The sequence below is a fragment of the Zonotrichia albicollis genome, chromosome 11, assembly GCF_047830755.1.
Source record: "Zonotrichia albicollis isolate bZonAlb1 chromosome 11, bZonAlb1.hap1, whole genome shotgun sequence".
NCBI lineage: Eukaryota > Metazoa > Chordata > Aves > Passeriformes > Passerellidae > Zonotrichia > Zonotrichia albicollis.
In genome coordinates, this window is record NC_133829.1 from 15,348,713 (window position 1) to 15,367,621 (window position 18,909).

The following is an 18,909-nucleotide window of genomic DNA, read 5'->3' on the forward strand; positions in this document are numbered from 1 at the left end:
CTCCCTTGCCCTCCTGTGTAACAGTGTTTTAGCAATGATCTCTCTTTTTGGGCTACCCAAGGCAAGCGAGAGACACCACACAGGATGTGACACTGAAGCCCAGGGTAACCACCACATTAATAAAATACATTGTAGAAACCAACACTTGCATTGGTGAGCATGGATGCACTGCAATGTGTGTTGTTATTTTTCCACATTCTATCCTGGTTTTGTTGATATTTTCATCATTTTTCAAGGTGAAGCCAGGTGAACTGTTCTGTTAACTCTGTTGCTCAATAATTTCATTCCTAAAATCATGTTCATGCTTGAGATGAAAATGTCTATTTTACTTTCCAATGAAAATAAGCAACTCAAATTTTACTTTGTAAGCAAATTACAGAGTGATTTATGCAAAGTGAAAAATACTTGATGTATTCTTCAAGTAACCTTTCATCATCTGACCGAAAGATCATCGACCACTATTGCTCAGATCTTGAAACTACAGGCAATAAATGCTTCAGTCATATTTACAAGAATGAGGACATCTCTGAGCTATTTGATTCTTACTAAGTTTATATAATATTGCTTGCTATTGTTCAAAGCAGAATTTTTTAAGTGTTGGCCGCGTTCAGCCTTTACAGAGTTCAAAAAAGCAAGCAAAGGACAAAGCCAAGCCTTGCTGAAAACCCAAACCTTTTGCTCACCCTGAATTGCAAAATTACATTCTGAGCACACACAAGTGCAGGAAAATGCCCAGGTAAGAAGACATGCTGCAGAGACTTGCCCAAAGACTTGAAATCCCCCAGGCTGACTACTCCCTTTGTCAGAATCCAAGGTACACGGTTATAAACAACACAAATTCAAATGCACCTAAGAAGTCATTGTTTTAAGAGAGTTCATTGCCATTCAGAAGAGCAAGTTAAAAAGATTGCTTTGAGAGGGGGGAACCCACCCAAAGTGCCTCTGTGAACACAGTCACTTCATGTTTGATTGACAAGTTCACTCATTTCTCAGCATGCTCCAAAGAACACAGCTGATTCTGTGCGTGAGTAGAATCCATGCAAAAATAACCAGGAAATTCTCATCCCTTCTGCTGATCTCTTACACCCATTTCTGCAGAGATCTGAGCACTGGAGTTCAATCTCCCACAAAGAACCCATTCAAGCCCAGAGTCCTGTTTTTGAAGGCTGAAGACAAACCTGTTGCACAACATTCAGACCCCCAGTGGCACCTCTGACTGCTGGTGTTTCCCACGTCTATCACTTCATGTTATCCTGTCCTGCCTTCCACAGATATCCCTCCCTGGCTCCCACCCAACAGTCACACTAAGCAAATGCCCAAAATAGATCATGCACTTGATGATCCAAAGCAACTGTCATTAGCACAGCACTAGAGGGTAAGCCAAGGAAATATAACCTTCACACACTCAAAATTCATCTGAAATAGAAGTGCCATTCCAAAGCATGAATGTTACCCTTCTCTCACCTTAGGAAACGAAGGTGATTTCACTTTCAAAGGTTTCTTACACTGTAAGGTTTTTGTTGGACACCATTACAAATACAGAGCACAAGTACATCCAAGCAGGAATGAGAGCCTTATTTTTTTTTTTTCTAGTCAGGTGGTGCTTTTTCTATGGTGGCCAGTGAAGGCAGGCAGAATTAGAGATGGACAGACATTCTTCTTGGACTCAGACAAAAAAGTTGTTCAGGATCTGAGGAAAAAGCAACAGCCAACTTTTTTTCCTGCTACACACCTTAAGCTAACACTTAGGGGCATGTGCCCAAACAACACCACAACCCAGTGAGTCAGGGCCATTCCCATCACTTAAGAGCTTCATTAAACCCAGGGTGATGAAGGTATGGGCTTCAGTGAGTTCTGAATCAGACAGAGCTTAATTGCTCCAAGGAAACCTCAGCAGAGGAGATGAGCTTCTGTGTCATTCCACAGAACATGCCACATCCATTCCCCAACCATCCCACACTGGGCCCACCTCTCCTCTCATCGTCTCTTTGCTCTGGGATTCCTCACATGCCTCTCAAGAGGAGCAGAAGAAAGTAATTTCTAGTTTTCTTCTTTGATGAAGTTTACCCTGCACAAGTTAAGTAATTAGCCCCTCATTACCAAGTTATGTGACAACCAGTGACTGGTCTATACACACCAAACCCACGTTAAATGCCCACCCACCAGTAAACAAGAGCAGAATACGGAAATCAGAGGCGAGAACAAAACTGCTGGAGCGCTTCTCTTGCCAACAGCCTGGCTTTTTTTTACCTAGGGTTTCTTCTGTCCTAAGGAAGCCAGTTTCAAGTGACTGAGGTAACAGCTGAATAATCTGACTTTCTCAAGTACACCTGACACGAGCTGAATCATTAAACCCTTTGCCAAACTCAGAAGCATTCCCCTGGCATGCTTTTATATTACAAAACATTAGTTACACTAAACCAAAAGCCCAAACAGACCAAAGTAAAAACCTCACATATGAACTGTTTTATAATACTGAAAAATGACCAAAACCAAATTAGAATCAAAATCAGACTGTTTTAAATTAATGATCTGGGAAATGAAGGGGGAAAAAAAATAAACAAACAGAAAAACCAAACCCATTAAACAAATTGAAGTTATATTGTCTTCTAGTTTTGTTGTTTTATGCTAAAAGCAAAGAGATTTTTATAAGCGTTAAAGTATTTTCTTCTTTCACTTTCATTCCTTTTTTCACCTTTCTTTCTCTTTTATCCCACAAAAGACTAAGCAATTCCAACAGCAAAAAACCCCCAAACAACCCAAGTGCGTTTTACCTTCTACTTCCAATTAAGCGTAGCTCAGTTAAAAGTTCTATCAGTTTCAGCAAATCCTTATTTTCACTGAAACACTTTCAAAAGTAGCCTAAAACTTCTGCCAGGAAATTAAGGCAACTATTACTACTGTGTGTCTATAAAGAACACAAAACACACCGACCATCTGAGCATTCAATCCCAGTGATATGGAATCACTGCTCCTGCCACTAACTCGCAAGGGCTCTGTTTCTGACCCCCCAAATTTACCCTGCAGTAATTACATGTGCAGCGATTGACCCAAGGCTATTTCCAAGCCTCAGCTTCAAGCGCACGTACAAACCACATTGGCTCTGCAGCTGATTCCAGCTGCCAGCCCAGCGCAGGGATGCCAAAGCCCGGCGTGCTCGGGCGATGAGCAGGGTGGGAGCACAGCCCGGACGGCCGCGCAGGGCGCAGGGGAAGCCCGCAAGGCCAGGCACGCTGGATTGGCACGGGCAGAGCCTGTCCCCGTCCCTGAGGCGCCTTCCAGGATTACTGCTGCACATCATTCACAGCACTGCCCCAAAGTCAAGGGAAACCTGCCTCTGCGATCTCTGTTTCTTGCACAATTGAAAGGCACAGGAAAGCCTGAAACCAGCTGATGTTTCAAAAAAGGGCCAGCGATGAGCTTTTACCTCACGCATTAAGCAGGTGAGCACTGTGATTTTGGTCCTTTTGCAGCTGGTGACTGATCAGTCAAAGCAGGAGCAATTGCCACACATTTTCACTCTCTAACTCACATCTTCCTTCTTCGACTGTCCCCTACACGCATGCAGGCCAGCCAAACCCGTCCCCTCCACCGCGCTGTGCTGCTCCAGGACCCCCGGCTCACTGGCCAGAGGAACAGGTGTAGAGAAACCCAAGTGAAGCTGCTTGAGGGAAAAGGCAGGAAGAAACTTGCGGGTAAACGATGGAAGTTGAGCACAGCATTCGCTGAATGTCCCCGATGGCCTCGGACAGTAACCGCGCCAGACCGAGCGGCTTGTAACACCAACAGGGGCACTTGTGGCACCGCGGCACTGCCCGGCCCCTGTGGGACCTGCCGGGGACAGCTGCTCGTGGCGGGGATGCTGCGGGGAGCTGCCTTTGCCCCGGCTGGCGGCTGCGGGCACACACAGCGCCAGCGCAGACGCCCTGAGGATCCGCACGCCCCAGCCCCGCGGGACGGACCCGCCGGCGGCCCCGGAGCTGCCCGGCCAGAGGGGCTGCACAACCGCGACCCCTCACAGGCGGGACACGGAGCGGGAGCGCCCTGAGGGCGGCTCAGCCTAAGGGACAGACCCAGAGGAACACGGAGAAGGGAACCTGCCAGCTGAGGGGGCAGCACCCACTTACCGCGTCCGCCGGGCTCCCGGAGCGCGCAGGGTCGGGCCGGGCCGGGCCGAGGAGCCGCAGGGCCCCGCCCGCCGCGGGCCCTGAGGGACGGGCTCGGCTCCGCGCCCCGCCCAGGGCAGCCCCGTGAGGAGAGGGCGGGCGGGGACGGGCCGGGCTGGCTGCAGGGGCAGCGGGACCATCGCTCCGGCCACAGCGATGCTGTCTACGGCAGTGTGGGGTAATGCAGCCTGCGGGGCACCCAGCACCACCCCGACCGTGCCACACCTGCACCGCCCCTGATGGGATGCAGACACCTCAAGCTGGGCCGGTCCAAAGCCTTCCAGTTCAACGCAGCTCACCCAAGCTCACCGGGGAACATCTCAGATGTAGAATCCCATTTCCTTCCTTTAGTACATACAAGATATGTGAAAGCAGTACTAAGAAAATAAGTCTGAGAAGGCAAATCCAATGGAGAGGCACTTGAGTTGTATAAGCCTTCTTTCTGTATTCTCTACAAGCTAAAACACAAGCCTAGATTTGGTTACTGCATGGTCTGAAACTCACCATTACCCAGTGAAATTGCTGGTTGTTTCAAGAGACCGCTGCGACAAAGAACAGCACAGGCTCTCCGATCTCACCGTGCAGCTCAATTAATACTGTAACATGCACTACTGTAACAAACCTCTGCCATGCTGCTTCCCATGCTGCCGTAGTGCTAGTGTTGCCTTCCAACAATGACATCCTTCATCCGTGAACTCTCCTATCATAAAGACATCCCCAAAACCTGTAAAACTAGATTTTCTTCGGCTTTATTTGACACACAGTTATCACAGTAAACACTCTTAGGTCTCCTTACATTTCTTCTGGGCAAGTTATTATCTGTCATTTGCTGATGAATAAAAAAGTGGGATTGTTCGCATGTTCAAAATAAATTACAAGCACCAGATTGCCCACTCTTCCAATCCCCTATGTGATTAAGGTAACACAATGGCAATGTCAAATTATCACACATAAATAAGCAGGATGTTTTCCTCTGCAGTATGGTATGAATAAATTTAAGGGTGAGTTATTCTAGGCAAGTACCTAAAGGCAGTGATTTTCATTATCACAGTTAAAAAGAAACTTGGCTTGTCCCAAGTCAAGAGGATGAACTGTGCCCCTGATTGCCTGCCCTGGGAGTGGTGTTCACAGCCCACACGTTCCACCCAGCTCTTCCAACTCCAAAAGGAAAGTGGCTGCATCTGATACTACACAGGGTGGAGAACAGGAAATGGGAGCAATAGTAAATGTTTCAAAGGGCAGTGGAAGCATTCAGAACTCTCTCAACGTGAAATACAGATATTTAATTTCTCATCTTTAGTTCCTCAACAGGATATGAACACGTGGAAGTCACAGCAATCATACTACAAAATTCTCAGAGCAAAAGGGCACATGAGGAAGGCCACCACTTTTGTTTGCTTCTAGTTGCAAGGAAGGGAACAAAACACCCTGAGAGGCTAGAGCTGCTTTTCAAACAGCAACAAGCTCTCCCTAGACCAAGAATATACTCACTGTGAATAAAGGTTTCCAAGAGCAGTGAAGGTAGATTGAATCCCACCCCTGTTGCCATGTCCATAGGGTTTGCAAGCCCAAATACAAGTTCTGCCTAAGAAGGATGTTGCACTTTCATGCTTCTGTTATTCACCCGTAAAACACTAACTCAAGGCTTCTTTGTAACATCTTTGGATGAAGGTAAAAGCCTTTATGTGCATACAGGGAAAGAAAGACAACTCAAACCAGAGCAGTGTTTCAAGCAGAGAGCACCAGCAAACACTGCAGCCACACATTTGCCAGCCTCCTTTAGAAGTGACAAAGTAGGAAACCCACATCTTATGGGTTCCAAACATGTTCCAAGGGGGGAGTTCCAGGATTAAAAACCAGAAGAACACCACCTGCACTTTTTAAAACAGGCAAATAGAAAAATTCCACAGTTTAACCACCAATCACAGTGCCTGAAGACATCACTGATTCCATTCATGAGCTCAAACCTGACATCTGAGGGGCAACTCACTGCACAACCTAGCAGCTTTGTACATACCAAAGGGACACTGCATTTGAGAGAGAAAGGCAGAATGCAGCTGCTCAAGACCAGGGGAATCTTAGTTGGCCAAAGTCATATTCTAATATTGAATGTTATAATTACTGGAGAGATATATTTTTAATAACTGTGTTTTTAAAAATCACATTCAGTATATAGTCCTGAGTTTTGCTTTCTAGTCTCATGGTCTGAAAAGCTGGCACTACAGGTGGGCATCCTTGAACTGAAGACAAATGTGGCTTTTACAGCTGATAATCACAGTGAAAGCACTACTCTGCTAACTTCTGATGGAACCTTTTACCTTGTTATCCAGGGGGAAGTTTCCAAAGCAGAGCACACCCTTCCTTTGCATTATCTGAGGCAACGTACTTCATGTGTGGGAATTCTTAAAGCTTCAGCACTACATGGATTCTGCTTTCTGTTGAGGTCAAGGAGCTGCAGATAAGAAAGCTATGTTTAGCACTTCTGAAAATCCCAGAGAAGGAACACCTGATACCTTGTAATACCAGCAGATTCAGAGTGTTCTCTGTGTCCCTAAGGCAGCCAGAGCAGTGAGACTCTGCAGGTATTTGCTCTTAGTTCAGAGCAGGCCAGCTGTGTTTATACTGAGTTATGCATTTTTTAGGAACCGGGTTTTTAACATTCATCAGCCACACTCACATCCGTACTGCAATCCCACTGAAAGCAGATGCTTCAAATCTTGTTCTAAGGAGCAAATGGGAGTCTCAGCTGTTTTTTGCAGGCCCCAGCAGCTGCTCAGGGCAACACAACCTACTCAAGCCAAACATGCCAAGTATCCATGGGAGGACATTGCTCCCCCTGCACTCTTCCCAGAATTTTCTGTTTATTTCTCTGGCTTAAAATTTTCAGCCTACAGCACACAAGGTCTTTAGGCCATAGTTGTGCTCTGCCTCAACTGCTGATCCCTATCCTGTTTTGCAACCCCTTTGAACAGATTTCCAGCTGTGCCAATATCTACTCCTATAACAGCTTGCCATTCTGTAGCAGAGCCAGAGGACAAGAACTGTGCACTGTTCACCTCTGATACCAAAGACAGGCTTGGAAATGCAATTACAGTCATGTCCCAACTCTTCTTCCTTCCTCCCTTACACTTAGCTATGAAGTAACATGAAGTAGCTGAGGTATTCCCTCTTTAATGGACTCAAGCAATTACAAAGTGCAAAATTCGTATCTGAAAGACAGATATTGAGACTTGATTTCCAAATTAATGGAGTACTTGGTGAAATTTTCAAAATAGCAAAAAAATAGCAAAATACAAAAGACTGTGTCAGAATATCAGTACCAAGCCTCCTAAAAAAGGTTTTGGGGTGCCAGGAGATATTATACGAATGTTTCCCAGAAAGTGTGTCAATTCAGAAAATTCCTGTGAACACTTATGCAAATTTTGTCTCCCCACCTCTCTTCTCCCAAGAAATGAAGGACACCAATGACAAGTTTACCAGTTAGCATCACCTGCATGCAACATGTCTATAGTTCACATCTTCATGCTTCAAAGCCAAATTTACATGTATGTTCCTTTACAGAGATTCTCTCACACCTCATTATCAGACAAAAATACAAGCTCTACCACTGGTTTATTCTGATGACACCTGCAGGTATTTCCATCTGTATAGGAAAAAAAGAAGAAGAACCAGAGCAATCTATAAAGTAATAAACAATTTATTTTTGCTTTACATCAATCTTCTTGAAGATAACATCACTTATGTTTGTGATTCAAATTTCTTGTACCGCATATTGCTGATGTTTAACATGGCACTTAAGGGAACAGTCACTTAAACAGCTATACAATTCCATTAAATTAATCAATTTGCCATCTCTCAGTTATGTGTCTGAACATCCAACTCTGTCAAATTTAAGACCATTCATTCATTTCTGATGTTTTACAACTAAGAAAAGAAATCTTTCCCTTTCTGCTGAAATATCTTACCATCTTTACAAACATTGAAAGGAAGGGGAGACTCTCTCACAGAAGACACCAAAAGGGCAACAGAAAAATCCTTTTTATTGATTACATAGCAGGTAAAAAGAAGACCACCAAACAATGGGATAATACTGAATGATAACACTACCTGTAAACATGTACAGGTCAAGCTGAAATACTGTGCAGTTCCAATAACTAGAGGTGTAGTGCACCAATTTTTTGCCTATTTAACAGAAGATGATAGACCCTTTTAAAAATAATGAAAAGTTTCCCCAGGAAGCCATGCACACATGATCAGAGATGAAGGAATATTCTGCACAATGCAACTTAGTGGTTTGGGTTACATCACATATTCTGGGAACCACACATGAGGAACTCTTTGCACATTATGTGCAAGGCCTTGAAGTTAAAATATTTTTTTGGCGGTTCTTATGTGCATGAACAGGTCACTTGCCCACATTCTGGCTGGCATGAATGGTTAAACCTCATGCACCACCTCAGAAGTTCACACACAAGCACAAACTCTTGGGCACCGTGCAGTTCAGCTTTGGCAGGCCACTGAGGCACGGAATTTTGGCCTGGTTTCATCAGGTTTAAATACTGCCTGTGTATCCTGCATGTGCCTAATGAGTTACTGCTCTCCAAGGGAACCAGATTTAAGCACCACTAGAAAACTGAGTCACACAATGACATTTGCAAGAGCAAGCAAGGCAAGCTCCCCTGATGTTAGTTCCTGCTACACATCTCATTTTGGTCCGGCAGAGACTTCTAGTGGCCAGAGGTGAGAAGCCTCTGCAATTTTTTGACCTTTCAGCTCATCACTAAATCAGAAGCAAGGCTTAACAAAATGAAGCCAACAGCTTGCTGGGGACTTGAGCATAACAGCATCGACTCATTTCTTATCTGCAAGCTGACAGAATAGCCAGAGACAACACAATTTCCACAGGATTCCTGCCATTCAGGGGTAACAGTCACTCCATGGCAGAAGAAACAGAGCCACTTAGCTTTACTGTACAGCTGGAAACAACTTAATGGAATGAAACACAGCAACACATGCACACAAACTGAACCATCAGCACAACTCTAACAAAAATGGTCCTGTAATATTGCAGGTTGTGTTTTGTCAGCGAAAGAACTTCCTGAACCGTTGCCTCAAGCTTAGCCTTATCTTCACAACCCAAACCCTCCAATGGAATAGTCAGACAACATCTCCTCAAGTCACAGGACTAGTTCATAGTGAAGACTCAAAGCCAAAGAAAAATGGATCGTAGAAATAGGGTAAGTACATGTATCTATATTCTTTACCTTAATATTTCACTCATGGTCACTGAAAGGAAGATCTTCACCTTAAAAAAAAATCATTTAGCATTTGACAACATCATTAAAACAAACATACAAACAAAAAGCCTGCATTACATATTGATTTAGAGACCAGCTCTTTCAAAACCAAGACAGCATAACTAGAAAATTAGAAAACCTGGTCCCATTTTTGTATTCAAATACTGATTGTAAGCAGAAAAAGAATACAGTACATGCAATAATATCAAAACCCTGCCCTCCAGTACATAACCAAAAGTAACTAAGGAATTAGAAAAAAATCCCTAGCTACTGCCTACCACAGACAACATAGGGGACATCTCAGAAGACTAGTAACATACAAATCCAGATGATCACATCATCCGTTCCTTATTGGCAAGGATTTGCTGGCTAGGTAAAAAATTATGTGTCGTACAGGAAGTATAAATTTTTATATCAAAAGTAGTCCTCTAAGTTACAATTTCACCTCTGATTAAATAGTTCCCTTCCATATAAACTAACTTATAATATGCTTACTTGGAGAAGGCTACAACTACATTATCTAAATTTTTTTTAAAAGTGCTGTGAAACAGAAGCAGGATTTCTCTCTGCCCCCACTTAAGTTGACTAAAACAGTTACATGATTATACCAAATAAAGTACTACTACTTCTAGAAAAACAAACCAAAGGACAAAATACAAGCTTGATGCACTTCATTCTTCCCAATGATTAATTTTCTTTTTTGCAAATTAACCACTTCCCCAGAGCTTGGTGATTTGCTGCCTAGTATTTCAATCCTAGATTTATCATGACACACTGTAGTCAATACAACATTCTGAAAATCCAACAGTTCAAGAAAAAACATTGCAAAAGTCCAGAGAATACCCAGCAAGAAAGAAAAACCATCCTTCTCCCAAGAACCACTTATGAATACTGCTATAGTCACCAAAGGAGAGAAAATGGTCCCAAGTAACATTTCCACAGCAGAATCACTATAGCCCAACAAGCCAGATGTTGCTCCTTACAGCTGTCTCGCAGGAAGTGCATCCAACACACAGTAAAGCTGAGTACATTAGGAGAATATTGCATTTTTCTGTTGAAAAAGGATCTTCAGTTCCCGTGTGCATGTTGTGATCTTTAGGTTTCTTTTGACTGATTGATAAATATTTTATGAACCCAGTCACTACCACTATTGTACAATAGCTCTACAATCACTCAGAAAGAATGCTGTGTTTCTTCTTAAAGAGCAAGACTTCACCTTAGGTCTTAAAGAGGAAGAAGCATTAAAAGAAAAGGGAAAAAAAACAACAAAAAAAAACCTCATAGAAACAAAAAGCCATAACAAAACAACCCTCCAACAAATATGCAAGAAATTAGCTCCTAAAACATGGTACTCCTGTGACAAGCTCCATTCCTCCATAGTATCTGGAGATTGGTTGTGGCCTTTTTAAACCATTGAAATCAAAACAGTGAATACAAATAAAATTGATTAAAGAGAGTTTGATCTATAAACCCCTTTCCATTAATGAGAATCTTTATCAACACAGCTGCTCTGAAAAGTAGAAATGATGTTTGCTACCACTGTTTCAGTACACACTCGACAGGCAGTGACAGAAATAGGTACTTCTTTTACCTTTACTTTAGAGTACATATATTCAAGGGTTCTGTTTGGTGATCCATTGCATGACACTTTGGAAAAGACAAAGGAATCTTCATCCCATGGTTTTCTGGTTAGCTACCTCAAGAAAGGCTGGATGGAGCCAATCTGAATCCAAGAAATATGGATGTCCTCTCACATTGAGCCTGCACTATGATAAACATGATTACATCAAAAAACCCCTAAACTCAGAATGACAATGAATGTAACAGAGCATGGACTTTTCTTATTGTTCCACATCCAGGCACTAATGGTGCACTGTGGGTAAACAACTGTCAATTCAGCTGATTGACTAAACAGAGACAGATATTAAGTGCTCTACAAATTATTCCAGGAACATAAATGTAAACAGAAGTGTTTGGCCTCCATACTAAGTGGTATTTCTGAAAGTGCTGGGATTTGGAAATCTGTCCCGCATATTTCCAAAAGCGACGAGTTTACATTCTGTTTCACAGGATTAATAAAGCGTTTTGGAGGTGAACTCACTTTGGTCATGATCCCAAAGAACAGTTTACATTAAGCAGTTTCAGCTATCCTCCTCATCATCACTAATAAGGTCCCTTTTCTCTGCACAGGTCTCTCTCTCTCGCAGGAAGTCCTCGCGGATGGCTTCCAGCTCCGTGAGCTCCAGGCGCACCTTGTCCAGGTGATAGGCCCTGCGGTTCCTGATCTGGCGTAAGGGAAAAGGGTTCAGGTCTCCAAAAGCAATAGCAGTCAGCTTCCTGCAAGATTACACAATAGCAGAAGACAATCATTCATATTTGGTGGGCTTTTAAACTTCATCCATATCAACATTTATCATATGTGACATATCTCCAGTCTCTTTCACACTCAATAGGTCTCAGATGTTATCAATATTTCAAGAAACTTCTATAAAGCATTCAGCCTTAAGGTTATTTCAAGAGATAGAATGTAATCAAACACTCAGGAGTTCTCCAAGTCACATGTAAACTCTGCTACACAGATCACAGCCTTGAAATGCTGAGCAGAAGACATAAGCTTGGGTCATCAGAGCTTCCCTGGCTACACTTGGATGCTCAGTACATCCAGCTACCCACACAGATTGGATCATTTCCTCTATAGAACCCACAGCAGCTCCTTCAATCCCAAACCACTCAGCTCTCCACTTAACCAAGATAACCTGACAATCAAGAGACCAGAGAAAGCCAGGGACAACACACACAAGGACAAGGATAATAAAGAATGTGGACAAGCTAAAGAGACCAGAGAAAGCCAGGGACAACACACACAAGGACAAGGATAATAAAGAATGTGGACAAGCTAAAGCTTCCAACACAGTGAGAATGCTCTGGGGGTTCTGCTGGCTGGAGCACAGAGATCTCCAGACCAGTGTCAAGTCAAACTTGTCAGGGCTCAATGAGAAGCACCACAGAGGATCCAGCCCCCTTGCAGAGTCACACTGCACCATACCATCCTGCAGCCCCAGCAAACCCAGCAACTGCTCAGTCTAATCAGTCCAAAGAGACTGCATCCAACTACATCATTATCGCTGATCTACACCCAAAACCATCTTTGTTTTCTAAGGAAAAAAGGGGAACTGGAGTATTTAATTTATTCTATTTGAATAAATTAAATAAATAAATATTAAGAAAACTTCTTTTTTCTTTAGTTGTCTTAGTTTATTTAATGGTAGGTTTGTATTTTTGAGTGACCAAGGAATGATTTCCTGCCATTTCTACACAGAAGATATTCCAGCAGCTTCTCTACCTGTGCACAACATGCCATGGCTCTGCACAAAAACCAGCCATGACATCCTGTAACTGGAATGTAATTATGCACGTGTCTGTAGAGACATCTCTCTTTCTACAGAGTTTGAACTTAGAAACTCTGTGCAGAATGATTTTAACCATTCAGAACATCCATGAATCCTATACAAATAAGTATTTCTGAATTTTCCTCTACAACAGGATCAGTTTTTGTCCATTTCAAGAAAGGCCTCATTCTACGTGCTCCTGTACTGCTCAAATGTTGATGATGTAAAACTTGTACAAACATGGCAGAATAAGAAAACAGGCAGTTTGAATTCTGTCTTGTCAGTCCTAGCAGGCAAATCCATATTCCCTAGGTGGCACTGCACTGCTTCCACTCTTAAAACCCCAAAAGGCAGAAACTTACAGATCAGCACAGAGCATATTTGTACTGCAAACATCTTTGATGTACTGAATTCTGTCCTCGCTCGAACTCCCCATCCCTCAATGATCCCTAATTAGTTCATTTTGTTAACACCAAACTCAGCAATTTCAGAAATCTTTAAAAAAGGTTATTTCAGCACCAGAAAGTTTAGACAGGAGAATCAGGACATCATTTCCACAAGTGGAAAAAGAATGGAAAGCCAAAACTTCAACTCTGATTAAATATCAAAATTTTGTTTGGATTAGGTAAGAGCAAAAAAATTAATTTTTTTCTCTCTCTGCGTCAATTCCAGCAATCCCTTTCAAGCACAAGCTTATTCAGCTTTATCTTCTCTCCAGGCAAAACTGAAACATAAGAAGTAAAAATAATAGTGCTCTTGCAACAGAAGTCAAAGTATAAGCCTCAATTTTTGTGAAATTCATCACATTAAAAAAAAGTCTCAGATTTCAATATACAGTTTTTCTCTAAATTGAAAATTAATGAGCTTCAAAAGATGTGCAAAACATTTTCAGACATTAAACCAACCCCAGTATTCTTTTTAAGATTAACGTGCTGCTCTACAGTCTTGAAAACAGGAATCTAAAAACATTAGACCCCAATTTACAAACTCTAAGTCCTATGCAAGGATTGAAGACAAGAAAAGTATCTAATTTGTATTTATTCTCTGCTTCCAAGTATATCTTTAAACCAGTTGGAACTATGTGGCAAGAGCTCTCCATTAACCATATATAAGAGATTTAAGCTGTGGGGGACAGGGCTCACATCTTTACTGCTTGAGCCAGGATGTATTTTTATTTATCATAAAACATTTTAGTAACAAGTTACATCTGCAATATAGAGGGAAACTTCATCTGTGGTTGAAATTCTGACCTGTTGCTACCATGATATAACACCTAAACAAGGTAATTTCCTTCACAAGCAAAAATTACCATTTAAGCCTACATCACTTCTGATTTGTCTCTGCTAGATAAAAGTGCTCATGACAAATCCTGGCAGTTGGTTGCATCTCTAGTTGCTTTATATAAGAATCAGGATCTAGATGAAAACAACAGCAAAGCCACAAGACAGACATCACCCATGAAACACTACAAGTCCCTCAGAGCCACCCCAGTGTGAGTTACCCACCTGGCATCAAGGATGGTGCGTGTGAAATAGCGAAGGTACTTGAAAATAGACATTGAATCTTGCAGCTTTAAGATTTCCTCTTCTTTGTACTTAAACAGTGCCAGGGCAAATCGGAATATTACCTGATAAGAGTACATGTAATATTTGGTACTTTGTAAGTACAGAATACACCGAGTCTCATGACCATCTTTATAAACCCCCAACAAGAGTTCCTCATGCACAGGCTGCACTTAAGCCCTTCAGTCACATCCCTCTCTATCTCCCTTCCCTGCCCCAGCCCCTATTTCCAAAAGCTGGAAAATGCTTTGAATGGTTATGCATAGTTCCTCCCTTGTTTTTTTCCTAGATGTCATTTTAACTAACAGGAGTTTTGCAAAGCAACCTCCTTTTAGCCCCACACTCAGTAACACCACAGTGCTTTGTTATCAGGTAACAAATGAACAAACTCAGCCCAGTAAATTCACCTTTGGTCCCTCATAGAGGAAGGAGTCCCAGATTTTGAAAAGGATGTCACTAACCACGCTGTCCACAAAAACCACAAGAAACCAGTTGAAAGTGATGAGAGTATAATCAACTTTATACTGTTCAAAATGAGAGTGTAGTCGTGGAAGCTTCTCACTCAATAAATCCTTAAACACTCGCTGATCTACCTAAAGAGATGACAAATAGAGTGTTATTGTTCCAATTGAACAGCACATCATTCAGAACAAGGCTGTTACCAATCTGCAAGTGCAAGTTTTTCCAGAGGTAACCAGGAAACCCAGGATTGTCTACCTCACACTTCCAAGCTAGATCCACCCAAAGCACAGACAGCTACCCCACTGCAGATTGCCCTTGTCTGCTTCTCAACCCAGCCCCAGCCTCACAAGGCTCCTCCAACACAGGTGGGGTGTTCCTGTACTGGTCACCAGTGCAGCAGGAGCACAGGAGCAGAGAGAATGCTGGGCAAACACTCGGCTGGAGAAGGCAGCCTGGACCAGAGCATCACCTGGAAGCAGGAATGCTACAGTGGCTACTGCCCACAGCACTGCAAATGCATTCTCACCCCACCCTCCCCCAGAGCACCACCATTCCCCCAAATGTGAGGAAAGGAACGATAATACAGCTCAGGGTTCTGAAGCTATCAATGAGAAGGGGGGTTAAGGACTCTAAGCAGGACACTGAACAACTATCTCCCTGTTAGAGTCCTTGTCCAAACAAGGGTCCTTGTGTTTGGAACCCACCCTGGTCAACTCCATTCCCATCCCCTTCCAAAGAGGCCCATCATATAGTTGTAGAGGAAAGCTGTTGACTGGCTAAAAACAAGACCCCAATTCACAGCAGGACCAGACTTTATCCCAGCAGAGCTCATACCTGGGATCCCAGCAGTGTCTTGGTATAATAATCACGAGGCATGAAGACTTCCACTATTGTTACCAGACACCAAAAAGCATCTTCCTGTTCCAAGTACAGAAGTGCAATTGCTACCAACCTGAAAACAGGGTTTATTTGGAGGAGAAGGTTATTAAAGACACAAACTATAGTAAGAAACATTACAGTATTTTTATCTGTTCAGCAGAGATAAATGTATCAACAGCAGAGCACTGAACAGCAAAACTTGATGAAGTTTAAGATGGGGCAAAGCCATGCCTTCTCAGCCACACCAAGGATTTGTATTCAGCTAAGTAAAAAAACAGAAAAAGGCAAAAACTTGATCTAAAAATTTCTTGAAGTGTTGGTGTTGCCCATTTTAAGAGCCCTCTAAACAGAGAGTCTAGTTTAGAAAGGAGATATTTATCCTAAGGGTGTTAGGTGGAGGTTTCCACATTACTACTACTGCTACCACCACCACCCCACCACTTCTACTACATGACTCACTGCTTCTATTCTACTACTTCTTCAGTGCTCTTTCAAAAGACAAAGCTGCTCTGAGTACTGTGCTAGTACATAAAATAGTGCACAAGTGGACATCTATAGTATTGCATCATGGGGATGAGACAGGGTGTTAGATCAACACACCTGCTTCAAGCAGCACCTTCATTTACTACAGATCTCCAAGTAGCAAAGCTATTCTGGTAAAGGCAACTGCAACAAATCAGATTTTTTTCTTAGCATTGTAACACAAGAATCCCCTTTAAATTCTGCAATTCTGATTGAAGACATCAGTGGAAAATGCTGAAATGTGTAGTCTTAACAATATGAAAACAGCTTTCAAGCATTTTTTTCTGCTTGCTTTAAAAGAAGAAACAAACCTAACAAATTCTCACACAAAAAAGCAACACAATCCCCTACAACTGACATGAAGTCAATGTAAACCTACATTTGAGTAGCTCATTTCTTAATTCCAGTTCCAGTTTTGATGCCAAGTTGATTTTACAAAATTTATTATCCAGGTCAACTGCTTTTTTCATTGGTTTAAAAAATGTGATAGTTATTTATTTATTTTAAATTATGGGCATATAATCCGTAAGGCAAACTCTTGTTCAAAACCATGTTGCTATACATGGGATTTGAAAGGCTCATTAAGTGTTCCACTGCATAGTTACTAACCAAGATAAGCAAAACCTTACCTGTTGAGCCCTTGGCAGTATCCTATATCAGGATTTCTCCAGGAAAATGCCAGCAGCACATTTCGCAGCTTCTGGATCCCTTCAGACGTGGGGGAGGAGTAATGTTTGTTGTTTGGCAAAGTCCTCAAGAGATCCAACTCAATCTGTTTGGATGCGGGATTTGGTTTTTCCAGAGCTTTTTGAAGCAAGATTTGGAAGTAGCCAGGTACTGCACTGTCCTTGAACTTTTTAACATGGAGATTGACACACCATTTCCACATCTTGGAGCGGTGCTCATGTGGGATTCCAGAGCGAATAAGGTTCTTCAGTTCCACACAGCGCATCATCTCTCTGTTCATTGTGCTTGCAAGATAGTTCTCCCATTTCACTCCTGTGGAGATCTCTCGATTTTCAGTCAGTGAAAGTGATCTCAAGTCCAGAGCTCGTGATTTTGCTACTAGTTTCTCCTCATCATCATCCTCTGGGATAGTCTGAAAACCATATATATCATATTCGCTGTAATGGAGAGGAAGAAAAAAGGTTTTAAAAATATGTTCTGTAGCCCAGAAGCTCTCAAGTTCCCACCACAAAGCTACACTCCATAGCTCTCAAGTTCTTCTTATTAAACATTTTTCTGAAGTATATTCTTTATTTAACAATTACTTGTACAATTCCACATACAAAAGATTTGGTGCCCATGTTCCTGTATATATTACTACACAAAGTAAGCAATTTATTTAACAACATGGTTGAGTTGGAATGTACCCATCTCCTCAGCAGCTATAGGGCAATACCTTTGTCTAAGTTCGATATTGCACCTCAATTAATGAATAAATGTGTCAGTGAAACTTCCCAGTGGGACCATTTCTGACTCCCAGCAGAGACTGGGACAGTCCCTGCTCAGCTCCTGCTCACCCCACACTCCCAGCCAGGCCAGCTTTCCTCACAGCTTCCACCCCTCAGCAGGGCTCAGGCTCCATAGAACACTTCATTCAAGGCACACAGACACAGCCTGGGCTGTGCCACGGTGCCAATCCCAGGCCTTTAACCCATTCCAGTCCAAGTCTTCACAGCCCTCCTCCTCCTCCTCACTGTGTCTCCCAGTGTCCCTCGCCTGGCTGGTGCCACCAGGCTTGTGGCCCCATCTTCCAGATTAGACCACCCACACCTCAATCTGCATCTCCACCTGCACCAGATCCTCCCCAAGACAATGCTTTTATACAGCTAAAAGGATTTCAAGACTATTCCATCATTAATGAAGGGAAATACAATAAATAACCCAAACCTGCAAATACGTTCTCACTGTGTTTTCCAGTGTTATAACAGAGCCCACTGGCCAAGACACACATACATTTAATTCAACAGGACCAAACTACCTGACCAGGTGGGGTTTGAAAAATGCTTGTTCTGGTTGTTCATTAGGTTCTGCTTTCAAGGCATCTTCCAGTAACTGTGTGATAACCTCACTAGCAGGACTTTGATCCTCAGAGCAAACAGGAGTTTTCATTTCTTGAAGCAAGATCAAGTATTTACTTTCAATCTGGCAGAGTTTGGCTTCTAAGCTGGTATACTGCAGAAAACAATACATGATACAAATCTTCAGACACTTTGTACTACATTTCTTTTAAAACCTGGCTCAATGCTATTCTCTTGGTTTATGCTGCTTAGAAACATCTAAGTCAAGAACAGCCACCTTAACTTTCCCATTTTTGTAACATAAGGCAGCATAGTAGACCAGATATTTTCCATCACACGTATTTTTGCATATGGAAATTCTGAGCAAAACTTAATTATCACTGCATTGTATGAAATACTTTAAAAGAACAAACTGGTTGCATTTTAGCAGCTTTAGTCTGTGCATGTTTGAACAAGGACAACTCAAGTGGCACATGAGTTAGGTAATAGCATGTAAGAACTGTAAGCACACACCTCTATGCCAAAAATACATTTAAGCCTGGCCACCGAGTGCATGGCTTCCAAACAACTGAAAGCAAAGCCTACTGAACCAGCTACAGGTATCTAGC

The 18,909-nt window shown here is 42.5% G+C and overlaps 2 protein-coding genes across 9 annotated transcripts in view; both read right to left on the reverse strand.

The window, feature by feature from the left end:
• The window catches only part of DAPK2 (death associated protein kinase 2), a 38,418-nt gene extending 34,157 nt beyond the window's left edge, over nucleotides 1-4,261 (reverse strand). Inside the window, exon 1 of one of the 4 annotated variants that reach the window (XM_074549497.1) lies at nucleotides 4,128-4,260. The gene's annotated coding sequence lies outside the window, so the exon portion shown is untranslated. Of the gene's footprint in view, nucleotides 1-1,464; nucleotides 2,407-3,427; nucleotides 4,028-4,127 lie in introns of those variants that run through there. The other 3 variants (XM_074549494.1, XM_074549495.1, XM_074549496.1) reach the window with 3 other exon arrangements.
• A 3,586-nt stretch (nucleotides 4,262-7,847) lies between these two features.
• Nucleotides 7,848-18,909, reverse strand: part of TBC1D2B (TBC1 domain family member 2B) — a 31,561-nt gene continuing 20,499 nt past the window's right edge. For all 5 annotated transcript variants that reach the window (XM_074549499.1, XM_074549498.1, XM_074549500.1 and 2 more), the window contains 6 exons: nucleotides 18,262-18,455; nucleotides 16,907-17,401; nucleotides 15,711-15,828; nucleotides 14,822-15,007; nucleotides 14,358-14,479; nucleotides 7,848-11,800 (listed from right to left, as the gene is read on the reverse strand). In XM_074549499.1, the coding sequence (XP_074405600.1) occupies nucleotides 11,605-11,800; nucleotides 14,358-14,479; nucleotides 14,822-15,007; nucleotides 15,711-15,828; nucleotides 16,907-17,401; nucleotides 18,262-18,455 (1,311 nt within the window). In that variant the 3' untranslated portion in view covers nucleotides 7,848-11,604. The remainder of the gene's footprint in view (nucleotides 11,801-14,357; nucleotides 14,480-14,821; nucleotides 15,008-15,710; nucleotides 15,829-16,906; nucleotides 17,402-18,261; nucleotides 18,456-18,909) is intronic.